Source organism: Mytilus galloprovincialis, chromosome 10, assembly GCF_965363235.1.
Source record: "Mytilus galloprovincialis chromosome 10, xbMytGall1.hap1.1, whole genome shotgun sequence".
Taxonomy (NCBI): domain Eukaryota; kingdom Metazoa; phylum Mollusca; class Bivalvia; order Mytilida; family Mytilidae; genus Mytilus; species Mytilus galloprovincialis.
Genome location: NC_134847.1, coordinates 64,701,480 through 64,721,531, shown reverse-complemented (window position 1 = coordinate 64,721,531; position 20,052 = coordinate 64,701,480). Strand labels below are relative to the sequence as shown.

General features: G+C 31.2%; 1 protein-coding gene across 3 annotated transcripts in view; it reads left to right on the top strand.

Moving 5' to 3' along the window:
* The first annotated feature begins 1,740 nt into the window (after positions 1–1,740).
* LOC143048119 (serine/threonine-protein kinase 33-like) overlaps positions 1,741–20,052 on the top strand; it is a 37,307-nt gene continuing 18,995 nt past the window's right edge. Inside the window, exons 1-2 of one of the 3 annotated variants that reach the window (XM_076221595.1) lie at positions 1,741–2,016; positions 16,025–16,245. In XM_076221595.1, coding sequence (XP_076077710.1) covers positions 16,048–16,245 — 198 coding nt within the window. In that variant the 5' untranslated portion in view covers positions 1,741–2,016; positions 16,025–16,047. Of the gene's footprint in view, positions 2,017–14,406; positions 14,822–16,024; positions 16,246–20,052 lie in introns of those variants that run through there. The other 2 variants (XM_076221593.1, XM_076221594.1) reach the window with 2 other exon arrangements.

Sequence of the window (20,052 nt, the reverse complement as noted above, 5' to 3'; positions counted from 1 at the left end):
TTAATTTATCCTGACTTTTTTACCTAAATTGTTGCCTGACTTTTTTTTTTTTCCTGCCTTTTTTTTTTACTCAAAACTCCTGTCCTGCCTATTTTTTTCAAATTTCATCCTAGCTCCCCCTTAAAAATTAAATGGTAGCTCCCTTAGTGCTGATCTAATAAGGTTGCTCTTTCCATCTGAATTTTATCGATTTTTATTTGTTTTGATACAACTTCATGGTCCTTGATTCAAGGGAATGGGTTATCGCTCCTCAACATTTATATGTATGGGTTTTGCTCATTGTTAAAGGCTGTTAGGCAACAACCAATTGATTTTCTGGGGGGGGGGGGGGAGGGGCTATGGATTTTTTGGGAAAAACGTTTGTTTCCTGTTTTTGACCACAGGCACTTGTTTCTGTCAATGTGGGGTTTACTATCCATACCAGTACAAAAATGTATGGTATGGATAGTAAACCCCACATTGACAGAAACAAGTGCCCTGTGTTTTTGACACTGAGAAAAAAAAATTGTTTGTTTCACCCTCAGCTGCCACTATATGTAATGCTAAAATTGAAAAAAAAAAATGTTTTCGACTTGTCGCCAAAAAAATAGATTGTTTTTCTCCAAAGGCAAAAAAAAAAGTTTGTCCTGAAAAAAAATCCAGAAAATCAAATGGTTGCTGCCTTAGGTGACCTACAGTTGTTTACAACTTCTGTTTATTATACCCCACGCAACGAAGTTGCGGAGGGTATAATGTTTTTGACCCGTCCGTCTGTCCCACTGTCCGTCCGTCCGTCAGTCCGTTCGTCCGTCAGTCCGTCCGTCCGTCCGTCAGTCCTGTTTCTTGTCATCGCAACTCCTCTCAAACCACACAACAGAATTTCACGAAACCTTTTCAGATAATAAGGACATGCTATGTAGTTGTGCATATCGACGGGAAATTGCGATTCAATTTTTTTTCTAGGAGTTACGCCCCTTTGAACTTATTTACTTTAATGTTCTACTGCAACAGTTTGTCATCGCAACTCCTCTCAAACCACACAACAGAATTTCATGAAACTTTGTAGATAATAAGGACATACTATGTAGATGTGCATATCAACAGGAAATTACGGTTCAATTTTTTTTCTAGGAGTTATGTCCCTTTGAACTTATTTGCCTCAATGTACTTCCGCAACAGTTTTGTCATCTCAACTCCTCTGAAAACACACAACAGAATTTCATGAAATTTTGTAGATAATAAGGACATACTATGTATATTGACAGGAAATTATTATTCAATATTTTTTCTCATACAATTTTTTTTTCTTATACTTATTTAATTTCTCCATTGACAATGTGGGGACGTGGGGTATGTGAGCGTGCTCACTAAGGTTCTTTAATTTCTATTTATGTAATGTGCTTTGTTGTCTCATTGGAAATTGAACATTTTTAACTGACTGGATCCTCCCCTGTGTCTATGTTATATAATCAATTCTTTTATTTCTATTCTAAGATCTTTTAAAAAAAAATGTATCTTTGAAATTAAAACATATTGAAACAGAAAATGCTGTGTCCAGAATAATCCAATTCTTCCTCCTGTTATTATAGAAGAATTAATCATTATTATAAAAAAAATACCATTTAACATTGAGATTAAAATGCTTCGCACGTAATTTTAAATTTCCCGCTTAAAAACTTTAATTTTCTACTCGGATGAGATTGTATCTTATAGAAAAGTCAAATAAATTCCGAAAGCAAATATGTGTTTCCGGTTGCGTAGAAGAAGTGCGCACATTCTTAGAAGCAAAACAGCGCCTATGGCGACCCGAATTTCAAAGTGGCACCGCTAAATAAGTTAGAATTATATAAATATTTAGTGAACCCATCATGATTTCTAGCTCTAGCATTTCAGGATTAAGTTCAAGACATTAATGTAAATTAGAAGAGGTGATCCAAACGTTCAGTTAGGCTTCTGACAGTCTCATGTGATTAGGTGAGATACTTCAACAAGTGGTTGAGAAAATGAAAAACTGCAAGTTTCTTATTTAATAACACTGTAAGATAGCACAATATTTTGTTTATATGATTTGATTTATAAACTTTACATGTTTACAAGGTAGCATTGCCTAAAGCAGAGTAAATTATATGGGGGGAGGTGTTATCTGTGATTGGGGACAAAGTAAGAAAATCTCAATACTTTAGGATGAAAGTTGACCAGGGCTTGTGAAGTATGCTAACATGAAACTTTGGAACAGAAGTTGCTTTCCCATCAGTCACATAGTTTTGCCGAACATCAGACATCAAAGTTTTCTTCTCTTGTCGGGATAAACAGGGCCTTATCACTATTTGGAAATCTGCCCCCATTTGAACTATTAACCTCATACAACAAACGCTTTTCCATTGTGTAGTCAGATATTTTGTATTATGATGTGAGAATTTACGGGAACTTTTGTAATGATGGACAATAGTCGCTATACTATAGCAATCAGGTGTATTAGAACTTGTGCTATTGGGATAACTAGACAACAACGCATGCACTGTGTCCAGGGCTCTAGACTGAGATAAAAATTAGCTGTCAGTGACAAAGTGTTAAATGGTACAACATCACCCATCTTTGCTAGCCAAGGGTTACGTTCCATTCCCGTTCTCTTCAACCTTTGCAAATTAAGCAAACATTTGTGAAAACAATGTTGCCCCATCTATCGGAAAATTAATGTCACGCCCATTCCAAATATATTATTCTTGACCAAGGGTAGCACTGGAACTCTTCAATTTGGAGGTAAAAACACAGAAGCGTTTGCTAATTTATTAAAAACATTCAATGAATGAGTACTTTTTTTGCTAGTGTAAACGCTTTCGAAACCAATGGCCACACTTCCATGACGGCCCAGGATGTGTCGGCCATACATTGTGAGACGTATCGTTCACACTTTTATTGAGGTTATAACATAAAATATAATAATATAATAAGTATTTATTCATATTAATAACATAAATATGATTTTGTAACTTATTTTTTTCTGCACAAGAGATCTACTGCTCACCTTAATTTATTCTTGTAAAAGTTATCTTTGCTTTATCATCATCACTCCTGTTTATATACATCTTGTTTGGGCCATTATGTAAGTACATGGATTATTTCTTCACTATCAGTTATAAGCAATTTCTGAACAATTGTTTTTTAACGTAATGTAATATAAAGGCATCTTATTTTGTATCTATATATATAAGCAGTTACATTTATTTCATGTTTGAAAAGGTGCAAATTTTTAATTTGATTTGACTTTTACCAAATTAAAAGAAGCATTGTAGCAAAGGAGAAGAATAATTGTGGTCTGAGGCCAGAAACACGAAAATAATTGAATTTAACAGAAAGGAAACAAATATCAGACTTTGGAAAAAGGGAGAGGGCTTTTTGATACCTGTTATGAAATTCTCCATACATAATATCTTTTACAAAAAATCATCCTAAAACAGTTCTCAAGCTGTATATGCCCGCGATTTCGCGGGTGCGTTCTAGTAATTTATTTAATTGTAAGCAAGATCGTTTTGTACTAAGTGTAAGCTCCAAAAGTTCAACTTGATTAATGAATGAATTGAGCTACATATTCAATTCAATTAATTTTTGTTTAATATATTTTAGGCGTGTACCCTATAGTGATCAGTCTGTCCGTCCGTAACACTTTTGTGTCCGCTCCATATCTAGAGAACCATTATGATTTCATACTTTATACTTTACATGTTTATTAACCACCACCAGAGGGCGTGTCATGATGTATGTGCAAGGTCAAAAACTTTGGTTTCAGTTGACAACCCCATGTCCTATGGTAAAGATCGTGTCCGCTTTATATCTTGAGAACCGTTGTCATTTCAAAGTTTATACTTGACATGTATATAAACCAACACCAAAGGGTGTGTCATAATTTATGTACAACCTCCTAGGTCAAAGGTCAAGGTCAAAAACTTTGGTTTCAGTTGACAACCCCATGTCCTATGGGAAAGATCGCGTCCGCTCTATATCTTGAGAACCGTTATCATTTCAAAGTTTATACTTGACATGTTTATAAACCAACACCAAAGGGTGTGTCATAATTTATTTACAACTTCCTAGGTCAAAGGTCAAGGTCAAAAACTTTGATTGTAGTTGACAAACCCATGTCCTATGGTAAAGATACAATTTTTTAATGCACATTATTCACAGCGGGGCCCACAGAGATGGCTCCCATCTCAATGATACATTTTTTTGTATCTAGTTTATTCAGTCTGTCATACAGATAAACAAATATAAAACAAACATATAAACCGTACAGCATATACTTTCACGTTAATAATTGTAAATTTGTTTGATAATTGGCAATCACATAAACTAATTAAAGGATTAACACCTCCGAAATCTGTATACTCAAAGTTTGCATTAAACAGAAACACGCGCCCTATGATTGGATTAATATGAGTTATGATGTTTTTTTTGTTTTTTTTATTAGGTAATCATATATACATAATCATAAATAACGGTCTGAGACCTTTTGCATAACAGCACTTATTCAAAATAATAGCAACCACAGAAAATGAAAAAATCTTCCCAATTTAGCATTTGCAGGTGAAATACTGATATCGGTAACAGGATAGACAAAACGGTAACATAGAGTGCCACCGACATTTCTGGCTACTATGCCGATATAAAAATACATAAAGATAAATAATTTGCGACCTCATGCAATTGGGTTTTTTATGTTCGATTTCATGTTTTATGATGTAAAGAATAACTTAAATATTGTTTTAACCAAATTTTTGGTGGATCGAATCAGTCAATGATGTGGTTCACCTTTGTTTCACTTTCAATTCTAAATTATGCCCTATCTGTTTTATTTTAAATTGAAGGTCAAATGAATACCAATTTAATGAGGTAGAATTATTCACTTGCAAGTAAATAATTCATCAGTGATATTTCTTTGCTTATTTTGACACATTTGAACTGATTTGTCTGCTAAAAGCAAATTGTTATTTCAATATACCACTTTAACTACTGATTGAGCCTATCAAAATGTAAATCATTGTCTTATATAATGGTTTATTACTACAATAATGTTACATATGTTCCCTATTGAATTTAGAAACTACATTTTGTACATACAGGCGTCAGAGACACATCCTTGTGTTAACAATATATTAAACTTAAAAGACATAAAACTACCTAATAATGTTGTAATAATTTCATGGAAAGGGTGGTATACTGTTACTGTACATTATGACCTTTTCTGTTTGACTTTGGGCTTGGGTAATTTTTTGTTCATTTTATATAGCTTTTGTATGAAGGGATTTCAAATGATGCGATGCTTTGCCTGGAACATTATTATATTTAGTTATGCAACTAAAGAATGAATTATAGTTAGTTATACAATTAAAGAATGAATTATGCAAGAATTTAAATATATAGACAAATATTTGATAAAAGACTGTGTAATGTGTTAAATGTCAGTGTTGATTACAGCCCAGTTGAAAATTTGCATATTTTTATTTTTACTTAAAGTCATATGAAAAGAGTGACTGGTGAAAAATAATGTTTATTCAATTCTTGAACCAATGCATGTATTTATCATAAACTTATTCTTCTGTGCATGATTTTATCATTTTTTATGCAAACATCACATAATCAACAGTTTTTTTTCTCTCTCTCTGTCTGTTTATATATTGTAAAAATATGGTGACTAATTATTTGTCATGTTTTGAAGCCCAGGTTTACAGATTGTCACCTTATTTTGAACAATCAACAATGAACAATGAAGCATGGATATTGAGCACATGTATAACATGTACAATCAGATAATAGTTTATTTCAATGTGAGATCCATGGGTATTGCGATCACCGAATTTTGGTTTAAAGGTTGCACATCCATAAAAAAATATTATAGGCTAAATAGTGGCGGTCTGCATGAATTGTACTAGACCGGGTCACGCTAAGGTCACTTTGCATACAGAAAATATGGCGGCAAATTGCTTCCTGAAAGCAAGCAATTAAAAAAAAGTAATCTTTATCTAAATGTGGACAAATCAAAGAATTTTCTTCAGAAAAAAGTATATATGTACATTTTTTAAATAGGTTTTATAATGAAAACTATCAATTTAGTTATAAAAAACATATATATATGCATAATTTTTTTTTTTAAATTAGAGGCTTCATACAATGTATATACATGTATGAACTTGATATATAATACATGTACCATAATTTAAACTTAATTTTAAAGTACACTTAGGAACTGAACGTTTTACTTGCATCTTTTTCTTTTTTTATGTGCAACATCACCAACAAACATCTTGACAACATGCACATATTGTACAGTGTTCTCCCCAGGCCGTTTTAGCGCCGCGATTTTCAGCGCTATTTCAATTTCCCGCTGTCCTATTGCACTGACCGCGTCGCTATCCCGTTCAACCGCTAAAATTTTTTTTGTATTTTTTAAAATTTCCCGCTTATTTTTCTTTTCGGATCACGTGATTGACTGGTTAACGATTTTTGAAGGAATTATTTCTGTTGTATTAAAGTAACTCCGCGGGACCAGTCTAATAAATTTTACAAAATGGCGTCGTTGAGAGATCAAAATAAACAAAGATTTCAACATTGACATCTATTTAATGAATATATAGAGGCATATATGAATGAAATGAGAAGAAATAAATTGACCGCATTTCCCAACGACATTCACAAACTTGTTTAACGAACTTTGAACAAACACTGATTTTAACAACGATCAAATTGGCTTCAATGAGCTAGTCTTTGAAGTATTAATTATCACCCAATCGAACTAATACCTGTTTAATCAGCAATTCTACAGTAATGAATTTTACCCTTTGAAAGCAATTAAGAGGATATGATAATAGAAAAACAAACCCCAAGCTGATACTAGACTTGAGAAATTCACTTTCTCGATGTCCAGCTTGGGTGAAGCCAAGTTAAACGTCGTAAGGTTAACAGAACACTGCTACATTTTTTCGCTTTATAAAGATGCCGAAACGGATGAAAGGAATGGACAGTGCTAACAGAGACATATAATACATGTCTCGGGTGCTGATTATATGTATTTACAATGGAGACAAAAAGACTTTTCTTTTATCATGTCTATATCCAGACAATAACATTAGCAAACATGAAAGGGGAAAACATCAATAGCATTATATAAGAAAAACACATAACAAATCAATTACAAACCAACCGCGCGCCGCGACAAAGTTACTGAGAATTGTCGAAAACCATCAATGGAGTGATTTATTGGTTTGTTTTTACTTGGTAATGTTTAAGTTGAATATGTCAGTCCCTCCTCATGGTGTACTATAGAGGGTTGAAAAAGGATTTTGATTGGTTCTTGGATGAGACTTCCAACTACATGTAGCTGGTAGATTAATGTTAGATAGAAAAATGTACAGCTGAATCTGAATTATAAATTGGTAATTTTTCATTGAAAAGGCTTTCAGGCGTTAATGTAGCCATCTTTATAAAGCAGCAAAATATAACAACTGAATTATTTGGGTTATTATGATGAACATATTTCATTTCAACCAGTGTAAAATTTGAATTATCAGGTATTTTTCATCAAATCTTGCACTGTATTGGCCATGGGTATTAAACATTATGCTCTTCTCGACTTTGTGTCCGACTTTGTTTTTCAAGTCCTAGGATTTAAGAAATTAAAAGATACACCTATTCTTATTATCAAGGATTACAAATTTTAATAAAAGTTTAAATGATATGAAATATAATTTTTCTGTAAGAAGTTATTTTTATCTTTTAATCCATGCTAATCTTTTAGCTACTGTTATGTATTCAATGAATTTTAGTAACCGTTACGGTTTTGTTTATTTTTAAGATTACTTATAAACACTTAAAACTCCCAATATTTTCATTCTTTCAGTATTACTGCTAGCGTTTTTGTTCTCACCTTGGAATTTATATGAAAATCCAATACATGCAAATTAATTTCAAGGATTTTATTTTGATATTGAACAAAATCAATACCCTTCAACATGTTTGAATTAAACTTAAATCTGAAGAGATGACATTGCTGGGCATATTGAGAGCACTTTTTGTTGTTTTGAGAAAAAATCAATTGTGTCTAATTTTAAATGTCTTTCAATTCATAACACTAGTCTCAATATGATGTCTTGTCAGTTTGTTTCCAAGTTCCTGTATAGGTACCAGCATATGTGCATATTTTATTGTTTTTCTTTTAGTTTGCTTTCTCTACAGGGCTAGTCAAAGCGAGTCAATGACACATTTTCGTTATAATGTTGGTTTTCAGTTACAATTTGTATAAAGGAGTAGGTCCGGTAAGGACCGATTTTGGCCTCAAATTTCAGGTTCATCTGACGAAATATTTTGACCTCTTTTTAAACACTTAAGTGTCTATTTCATTTGATTCAGTTAGTTTTTGTGAAAGATTATAACTGATTTAGTCATTAAAAACGATCCGATTCAAGCTCAAAATGACAAATCTACCAAATTTGTTAAAAAATGTCACTTTTCAGATGGTTTTTGTCAAAAATGAAAGTGGCCGCATCCGTGTTCATCCTAAACCTTTATATATGTTATGTATCATCATGAAATACAACTCTCATTCCAATATTAAGGATGAACACGAATGCGGCCACTTTCGTTTTAAGCGAAAACCGTCTAAAATTTAACTAAAATGATAGAATTGTGAAGATTTCAGTAATTTAGAATGACTTAGTGGTGCTAGTACTCGATATATGTGCATTGTATTGTCAAAAACAGGCCATATTTATGTAGTAGAAGCATTTTACTGTCCAATAAAAAACTAAAAGTTTACATTTTAACAGTTTGGTAAAACTGCTATATTTTGGGGCCAAAAAGGGGTCTTACCGGACCTTCTCCTTTGACAACCATATATAGATAAAGGATGTTCAAATCTTGTGAATTGATAACGAAGACAAATTTTAAAAGACAATCTGACATAAAAAGTGTGACCAGTCGGGTGACAGAGTATAGTATAAAGCCTCTCCTGCTATGGATACATCACCTGTCATGTGAATCCATAATAAGTCGCAGTCGGGAACAGGACACAATCGGCAAAATTGCAAAATAGACAACAATTTTGACTAAACAGATAATGTATTTATGAACCAATTTGTGATAAGGGTACATGTTTTGAACTTGAGAACACTACAATTTGTTTGTATATTATTTTCAAATTTATCCTTTTAAGATACAAAGTTAATCTTCTTTTTACATCAAAGTTCTCTTCTTTACTTTCCCATACAAGTTTTAGCGATCCAAAGTTTTCAAAATAAGAAACACAGCATGATATGGTTTAATCAGTAAATATGTCAGTTTGTACATGGTACACATCTATGGATATTTAAACATACATGGAATGGATATTATCTGCTTCATTGCTTCATTAAACACATTCATTAAACTTGTGGTAATTAAGTTGCAACAATGTGCATGCTTTTTTTTCTGAACTGGTCAACCAGTTAATAGAGTTATTATAATATTAGATTTATGTGTTTATGAGATATGAATTAATTAAGTGTGTTATATATGTTGTCACTTTGTTCTATGATCATACATAATGGAAGAAGTTACTCATTGTCATTCAGCTTGAGTAGCCAGTAATGTCTTTGTCTTTTCCTAATTATACCAATTTTTGCCATGTATGTTGTATAGATATAAGAAGATGTACTGTGGAATGAGTTCCAATGAGACAACTCTCCATCCAAGTCACAATTTGTAATAGTAAACCATTATAGGTTTAAGTACGGTCTTCAACTCAAAGCCTTGGCTCACACCAAACAGCAAGCTATAAATTAAAGGGCCCCCAAAAATGACTTGTGTAAAACCATTCAATGTGTATGACTAGTTTTCTTCTACTTGTGATTTCAATGTGATATATTTGGTATCTTCGAATTCTGTCCCCTTTTAAGAGTTTTTTTTAACAGATATGTATGTAAGATGGCAATATATAGCCTCTTATTAAAACAATATAAGATACGGATTGACATTTGATGAGCCGTACCATAACAAATATTTCTGCCACATGCATAAATGATAAAAAAAAATACCCTGGAAGTCCAAAATATTTTAAATTTATAAAGAAGATTAACCTAACATGAAATATCAAATCTTTATGAGTTACAGCAAGGGAATAAATGTTCTCTCTAAATTATCTTTTTAATTTATGGATACATACATTGTATGCTCATCATGCTCGTTGGAGCCTTTAATAAAGAGTCAAGCCTGCATGAGGCTAAGGCTGATATTTTGTTGATTATTAAAAAAATCTACATATATATATGATCAATAACAAACATGATGAATTGCATGTAAAAATGTCATCAATATATAACTTATTCTGTAAGTCTTTTGTAAATAATGGATGGATAGATTAGCACTCGTTTATTCTTTGTATACCGGTACATCATGTAAATGAACCATAATACTGTAAACCAGTATACATGCTACTGTTAACATGGTTAAGTAAAGTCTACATATTATTTACCACAGATCAATATTAACGTCTTAAGTTCATGTCAAAGTTTTACGGACGAACCAAAATAAATTTTGTTTGAAGTGTCAATATTTAGTTATAATTGTCATCAAAGCTTTATGAACACATTATTTTCTTATCTAAATATTACCTAGAAATAGCCTTTTAATAATACACACGACTGTCATGTCCAAAATTATGAAGACATGAGATCAATTTTGATAAAGCAAACACTTGATGTTTGAAGTGTTTAGTCGCCTTTCTATTGTATCCAGCTTGCCTACAACAAAGCATAAATATATACTATGTTTACCATTAGTTCAATATTTCTATGCTCAGTGCTAAATTAGACAATTTGAAGTATTTAATTTTACAAAAAATGTCCCATATCCATACACACAGGTTCTGGTAATTTGTTTATTTAAGAATTTTCAATTGTCATTGCAACTACTGAGTACAGGCTAGTACAGCACAATTTTTTAGGTTATTTAGACTGGTCTGATCATAGCTAAACTTTAAAAAAAAAAATCAAAATGCAAGTTGTTCAAGTTTATACAGTTACAAAAATGTATATGTTTTGGTAAAGAAAGCCTCTGTTTGTTCAGTTTAGCAATTTTATGTGGTATGGTTATTTGTGGAAGCCAGCTCGGTTTCTTAAAGTTACGAACAAAATTTATATTAAAAATTCCGTAAACATAGTAAATCCAGTGTTCCATGCTAGTGTTAGTTTTCATATGAATTGTGCTACATTTGTCATTTCTGGGTCTTTTATAGTTGACTATGTGACATAGGTTTTGCTTATTGTTGAAGGCAGAACAGTGACCTATAATTGTTAATTTCTGTGTCATTTGGCCACTTATGGAGAGCTTACTCATTGGCAATCCTACTTTGACGATTTGTTTTTATAAATGAGAAAGTGTTCTTATTCCCTATCTTAACTAAGCTTGAAAGATACTGAGCATATAAGTGTCATGGAAATTAAATTTTCATAAAGCTTGTCTCATATTTCTATAATTTCCATGTCAATTGTCATCAAATAATTGTCAGTTGACCCAATCAGATAAATTTAAAGGACACTGTGGCATAACTCAAGTGTGTAAATGCTGTCCTGTTAATCTATTATATGCCTTCATCAGATAGCTTAGTAGCTCCATTGTTCTGTTACAATGTTCAAATAAAGAATACATGTTCAGTGGATTTTATTATAGAACGTGCCTGGCTTATATATCTTTGTGTGAAGAATAAACAGTTAATATGTTTTACTATGGTTATTGGATAATATTTACTGAAATTATGAACTATACTAAATGATATTTGAGAAGTGAATATTTTTTATATACAAATATGGAATATAAAAACAATTCTGGTAAGTAGAATTTTAGTCTTGGATACATTTATCATTGTTTATAGATCATGCTTGTGGAAAATTAAGAGGAATGTGAAATGTAAAATTAATGATTATGTGATATTAAAGACTCCCCATAATAGAATTCCTGCCACCTAACTCAGAACTACATGCATTGTAAGACTAGTAGTGACTAATTGTGGAGAGATTTGTAAAAATGAAGTAGGTGGGCCTGTATGGGAATTTTATGTTATACTTTTTCGATGATTAAATCGTTAATAGGACTTATTTCTTCACACTTTATGCTCTTAGCTTTAGATATTCCAATACATAATCAGCAAATGTCAGTGTAACAACAATTCTCGAAACTAAATTAAGAAATGAAACTTCAAAGATATTTTGTCCTCTGGCACAATGTACGGTGTACATGTATGTGGTGTAGGCAGTTAAGATAAAAACTTCTTTACTCTATTAAGAAATTTATTAGCACCTGGAATTAAAAAAAATTAACTCTATAATGGAGGCCATTTGAGGGGTAATATTTTTGGGTAAGTTGTCTATCTTGTGGGTCACAACTTCCTTTTATCACCAGCTTAGTACCACGGTGGCCCAACGGTGGGTAGTGCAGCACATACTTTATCTTTGTTCTGGTTATTTGTAAAGATTATTTATAAAAATAAGAAGATGTAACATAATTGCCAATAAAACAACTTTCTATCAGAGACCAAATGACATAAGTTAACAACTATAGGTTACTGTATGGTCTTCAACAATGAGCAAAAGCAAAGCTGCATTTAGTTCTATCTATCAGTTCTTTACAAAATTCATTGGTTTACCATGTTTAAAACTTAGCTATTTGTTTTTCTCCACCTATAAATTTTACCTGTAGTAATGTACTTTAAAATAGTTCCAAACAAATTACAAACAATAGTACATGTATAATATAATATAGATACATTGTACTAAAGAAACACATTTGTAACTACTAAATGTAACTTGAATACTGTATATTCAGAAATTATTTTGAGGTTTTAATAATGCGACTGAGTGAATTTTGCAAGAACAAGAACTTGCATTCTTATATCTGATACATATATCTGTATGCATATTTTCCTGACATCGCAATATTTAATATGGCATTTTTGTCCATTTAAAAAAAAAAATAATAATAATAAATGCATGCAATAATTTCTAAATTTATAGTACAGTAACCATCTGTGCAATGATCATAAGGATCAGAGCAATATACCTTTCATCTGTTCTAGATATTAATTTTTGTATTTAGTTGTATTCATAAACTTCTTTGAACATTATAAAAATAAGAATATTTGGTATGATTGTTGATGAAACAACTCACCATCAGAGTCAAAATGATGTAGATGTTAGCAATTATTTGCAGGTGAAACATGTCTTGCTGGCTCTCAACCCTCTTCTAACCTGGGACAGTAATTGATCAGCACAACATAAGACGAGTCAATTTGGGGTACAAAGAATGAAATTACATGCTAAGACTCCTTTAGTTTCTGAAGTGGGAAATTAGTTAACTACATACATGTACATGTATATATATGACTGATCACATTATTATAAGCTGTGGGTATGGTTCCATACAGTTCTAATTAGTTAACTACATATATATATGACTGATCACATTATTATAAGCTGTGGGTTTGGTTCCATACAGTTCTAATTAGTTAACTACATATATATATGACTGATCACATTATTATAAGCTGTGGGTTTGGTTCCATACAGTTCTATTTTTTTTTCAATTGATATAAATGTGTTACAATCCTATTTGCTTTTAAGTCATCAGTCACTTTGTTGTGCTACTCAGCCTTTATCATTTTAGAAATTTTACCTTAGCCATTAATTTTATTTGGCGTCTTCTCATGTATGTTCAATACAAAAATATAATAGTTGAGAGAAATGCTTTAAATATGAAAATGTCTTTGAAGCGTTTTTATCTGTCCTATGACTGGCAGGGAAATGAAACCTTTTGTCATTACTTGTTTACAAGATTTTCACAATCTTAATGTGTTTAGAAAATGTGTTTGATTACTGAAAATTGTTAAAAATGAATAGTTTGTATCTGGATTGGAACTTTGGAAGTTATTTTTTTTTTTTTTTAACTTTGTCACATTTGAACTCTAATAAAATATCCCACAATTAGTGGTTAAACATACCTTTATCCTTTATACCTATAATTAGGTCAGTTTGAAAACTTTTCAATGACTAAATAACTTTAAATTAATTATCTATGATTTGAAAGAAAGCAAACAAAAACATTTAGGTTTTCTGTAGACACTTTATACAATGTTGTTTGGTTATATCAACACATTTAAAACTTAAAACTTTGAAATTAACTTGAAGATCATAATCGCGGTTCACGGCCTTTTGACGATAATTAGCAATGAGAAATGATCGAAACACTTCCATACACAACGTAACTACTCAGTTGGCTTGTAATGTTTAAATGTAAACACAAAAGCTTTGTACTTAGGACTATTTAGTATTTGTTGTTAATCCAAAAATTACAATTTATTTTACATAACATTCATAGGGTACTTATTGAACAGTATCTTAAGTCTTTGTGCCATTGACAAGTGTTGTATCAGAATGTTAGAAGGACACCTGGAAAGAAATTACCACACTATTGAAACACATATTTTTTACAGTTAAATTTGGTCTCATTTTAAACTCACAATGGATATTGATAGTGTGTCATTTATAAAGTAGTGCAGGATTTATTTGATATATTCATGTACGTGTAAGAATGCATGTTTTACCATTATATCTTTGAAGTTGGAATATAGCTCTTTTGAAAACATTATTTCCATGATTGTGAGAGATTGATTTAGTGCAGTCCTGGATTAGTGGAAACAATTTTAGGATAAATAATTGTTATATATATTACAATTGTCATATCTTCTACCTGAAGTGAAGATATCTAGATTTCTTTGTAAAAAAGACAGATACCAGCATTATACAAGTGTTTGTTTCTACACATGGTAAGACATTTTATTGGAAAAATGGAAAATGAATGAAGTGGGATTAAGTTTGAGTTGATAAGATTAGTGTTTGAAATTCAAGGTTTTTTCTAAAGCCAGATAATCCCAATTCTTACCGAGGACACACTTTATTAACTATATTACAAAAAACAGGTCTGAATTTGATAAACATGTACATGATAAAGGCAAAAATAGAATGAAATCAAATGTTGATTTTTTTGTTTGATTGCCAGCTTATCCATGTTTATCCATGTTTAATTATACCCTCACAATAGTGATTACAATTTTGGGAGAAGCTGATTAGTCAAGATATCCTATGTGTAAAACATCAAGTTTTATTCCTATTTCTTGACCAACAACCATTGATACTGATCTAGGTACCTTCATAGTCTGCTGAAGTCTGTATGACAGGCCCTGACAATGCACACAAGTGCTATGATACCCCAGGTCTTGTGCTATCTTTGAAGAGGGTGTAAAGGGGGTATGTGCATGGACAAACAAGGAATAAAGTCTTTGTTTCATGATGAAATAGCTTACACTATGCTTCCTTACCAATATGCATGTAACTCCGTGAATAACGAGCAGGCAACTTCTCCAAAAAGTGAAATTAGAAAGTTATTTTTGGTTTTTTTTTGGTTTAAAATACTGCATAAATCATTGCTTAAAGTTGATCATGAAGCATACCTAAAATTTATATTACTTGATGGCATAAAATGCAAAACCAATTTGTGAATTACATGATTAAAGGTTTAAAAATGTAGTTAGTATTTCCTTAAGTATGTATAACATGAAATGATCCATATATACGTGATGATGTATTGCAAATTTATTACCATAAACACTTATCTAAGAAAAAATGGCTTAGGTGTAATGATGTCAGTAAATGTTAATTATGATGAAATCATCAATATTAAAGATGAGATCTATATTAGAATTCATGTGAATTGCTGGATGCATTGTGGGAAGGAACTTGACTAGATAATGATGCCAGTACACAAGAAAAAATATTTTGGTAAATCATTATTTTAAACATTTGGTATCAGCATTACACACATTGTGGTCTTACATTTATGAAGACAGTTGAATTTACAAAAAATAAATTGTTGGTTTGTTTATAATAATTGTTAACAGATGCATGCATACATTTATGATGTATATGGCTTGCGTTATTGAAAAATATAAAACCAATCTTTTACTTTTCAGAATTTCAGATAAGATCCATAAAGATGGCTAACAAGATGCCTAGGAAGGGTAGTGCAGAAAATTCCAATATTCCACATACCAGAATAGACGAAGAATCCTGGATAAATAAATATTATGAAGTAGGTGAAAAGATCGGCCAAGGAATGTTCGGAAAAGTTTTCAAAGTGACACACAAGGAAACAGATGAATATTGGGCCATGAAAGTCGTTAATAAAGAAAAGGTAAATATACCTTGTCATCAGAAGAGATCATTTATATTTTTTATGGAGCACTTCAAACATTCTGCATTCATTGAATAATAGTTGATTAATAGACTATAATTTATGATTAATAATCTGCTTATTATTGAATTTGCTATTAGTCTGGTATGGACTTTTTGTGAAATTTCTGTCTTAAAAATCTCTTTTGTAGATTATAGTTGTTAAATATCCAAAGATTTATGGTCTTAACCTTGAAAAACTGATATTAAAGTTTATGTTCAAAAACCTTTATAGAGATACATTTTCAAATAAATATGAAATTCATATGATTTAAACTTGAAAGATTGACTAAATTTTATTCTTTATTCTTTTAAACTCTTAAAGGAAATTAAAAGCAATAAAATGTATAGAGATGGAGAAATATAGGTTTCAAATTACAAAAATGTATTACAACTTAAAACTTATCTCTATAAATTGATCACTTTTGGTGGGAACTTGATGTACAAAATGTAGATCATTTGCTTTTAATAAATAAAATGAAATATGAAAACCCATTCTTGCTTTCATGCTACTACAAAAAAGGTGTAACATTTGGTTGAATGGCATTAATGTCTGAATTGTGCTGAATATTCATGAAGTGTTTGCCACTGGACATAAAGCAAACAACAATCAATTGAAGGCATTACTGCTATACATGAAGCTATCGCCTTCAAACATTCTTTGATTTCTTGTATATTAAATTATTGCAATTTCTTTCAGATATCTCCTTAAAGAAAATTTGGAATTTGTAAATTGAGTGCATAACTATCATTTTAGACTAGTAGGACTTTAAATTATAAAAAATGGGGAACAATTTTCACATTTAATATGACAATTTCATAAAATGTCTCACAATGTCATGAAATTCGTTGATATTTATACCAGGAAAGTTAATATTGTGGGGTTGCCCAATGTCAACGGAAACACATATGCTTATTGTGCAGCTGTTTATTGCTTTTCTCATACATCAAGCTTTATGTTTTCACAATACATGTACCTATTGGTAAATTTATATTTCCCAGCTGCAGCTTGAATACATCTCTTCAAATGATCAACTGGTAAATTTGTCTTACCATTGCTTAATTAATTAAGTAAAAGGTTAATAGATTGAAGCATGTGCAGTGTTATAAAATATAGACATAGACTTTTTACATGAAACAACTGAATGCTTAATTATCTAATTACACTAATGAAAAAAAAGTTTGAATTGGATTTGAAAACTTGTAATAATATTGAAATTTTCTTAGTGATTTAAAAAAAAAATTTCAACAATTGTTGTGACCAACCCTGTTAGTGACCTTGTACAGATGTATGTTCTTTTATTATAACTTCTTAAGGTAACAGTCATTATATAAAATTAAATTTATAACATGATATTTCGAAAATAGTTAAATGATCCGTATTATAAGAGTGTAAAGCTTAATCCTTGTAATTATGTTCAAGGTAGATGTAAACATTTATTTGTAGTTGTTACTGTATGGAATTACCATTACTTTCAATAATATATGAGCTGCATCAGATAGAAATCACCCTTATGCAAATGCACATTTACATGTATACAACTTTGATAAGTTTTAGGAAAACTTAACATGTTCAAGTACAACATAAAAGATGAATTTTGGTCTATTTTATAGCGTTTTTTAACAACTCAATTTACAAACAATTCCAGACTTTTGATTGAGATTTAATTTCAAGTCAAAATAGGATAATAGATATATATTGATATTCACATGCATAAGGTCGATTTCTATCCGACGGAGCCCATATCTTTAGGAGAAGAATTTTCAGGAGAAGTTTAAATGAAAACCTTGAATCATTATATTTTCTATACTTTCACTATATACATAATACATGAAAGTACCTTGTTTTGCATTAAATTATATTACTTGCCGAAATCACTCGACTAAAATTGATAAAATGTACACTGTATTTGTTTTGCTCAATCACTTGTAGAATTGATAACAATATTATTATATAAGAACTTGATTATGGTTGTGTAAGCCAGATATTTTCATTGAAATACATGAGGTTTGGATATAATCTGTTTTGATTTGAATCCAGCGTTTACTTTTTATTTTATTGAAATTTGAAATTTATGTGAGAAATAGACAAGGTCATTGATCTACGTGGTTGTTTACTGCTACTTGATGTTGCTATAATCTGTAAGGTGGCCACATATCCTTAACAAAAGAGCTTAGAGTGAGTTCAAACTTTTAATGTTAATTCCATTCATATAAAGATACATTGAAAACAAAACCAGAAAAGACTAGATTCTGAATGAACTCTATATAGTTCACTAAGTACATGAAACTGTCATTGAGTGAACATTTTATTTTGCCTGAGCCCTCAGTAATATAGTCTAGGTAAACAGATGCATGCATTTTCCTTTCTTCAAATATGAATATGACAATACAAGAAATATAAAAACCAGAATTAAAAATACATTTTATTTGCCCCTTATTTTCATACTTCTGTTTTGTTAACATCACATAGATATAAGAAGATGTGGTATGAGTGCCAATGAGACAACTCTCTCTCAAATGGCAGTTTTTCTGAAAAATAGAGAATAATATTTGACCTCTAGATTTCTGTCTCTCCTTGATGGAGTAAAAAAGTAAAACATAGGCAGGGTTTCCCCTGGGTCAATTATTTTTTTCGCCACCTCTTTCGCCAAAACAATATATTTTTCGCCATTATATAATTTTTTTCGCTTTTATCACATGAAATTGATCCCTCAATTCATGTGTAGTCATTACATTGAAGGGTTACTCTCATTCGAGGGGTTGTTCCCAGCCTTTTGGATAGATTTTTTCATAACGTCAGTTTTCTTTTCTTGACCATCGTAAATGAAAAAGTTGAGACGTACAACTATGCTTGAAACACGTGCATGTGTCACTCAAACGACTTTATTAAAGTCAAAGGATAAAAGAATTAAAGTTTTAAATCGGAGATTTTTCTTGCTTTTGAACAATTTTCGTCATAACAACAGCTTTCTTTTCAAAACTATCTTTAAAGGGAGAGATGTCAAAAGTTTGCTTCAAACACGTGCGTCGCAAAGATGTAAATAAATTCTGTATGTGACATTTATAGCGGAAACCATTTGACCATATCATTTTGTGAAACAATTCAATCAACACCTTTATTAATTAGTCCTTTGTTGTCGATAGCTATAAAATGCAATCAGCTGATTATTGATTTTCTGTCTAAATCTTAATGAGGTCAAGGTGAATTCCGAGTATTGTCTGATCGGGTAAAGTCCGAGAAACTCGAAAAAAAAAGTAAATAAACAAGATGGAGGAAAATAAATCGGTTTATATATTTCTTTCGCCAAATTCTTTCGCAAATGACGAATTTTTATCGCCACAATTATTATTTTTTCGCAAATTGCGAAAATGGCGACCGCCAGCGGAAACCCTGCATAGGTATGCTGTTTCAGGCATCAGCAGCAAGTTCGACAAATTGTTTAAAGTTTGTGGTTAGGTCATTTTAAGGAGGCCAACTAATGGTTAATTAACAATTTTTTGGTACTCATTTGTAAAAGCATGGACACATCTTGATTATTTGGCCCCATCACCTCAGTCATTTAAATCTTTTGCATGGAGTTTACATGATGAAGTTTGTGATGAGGTGATCAGGAAAAGGGGGACCACTCAAGATAAGGCATTGATATTTGATATGTAGTTGTTTAAGCATTGGCAGATCTCTTAGAGATGATTTGGCCTCACATAACTCTTCATGTATGGTCATGTGCTGTCTGAAGAATTTCAGAGGTGCGTTTTAAAACATAAC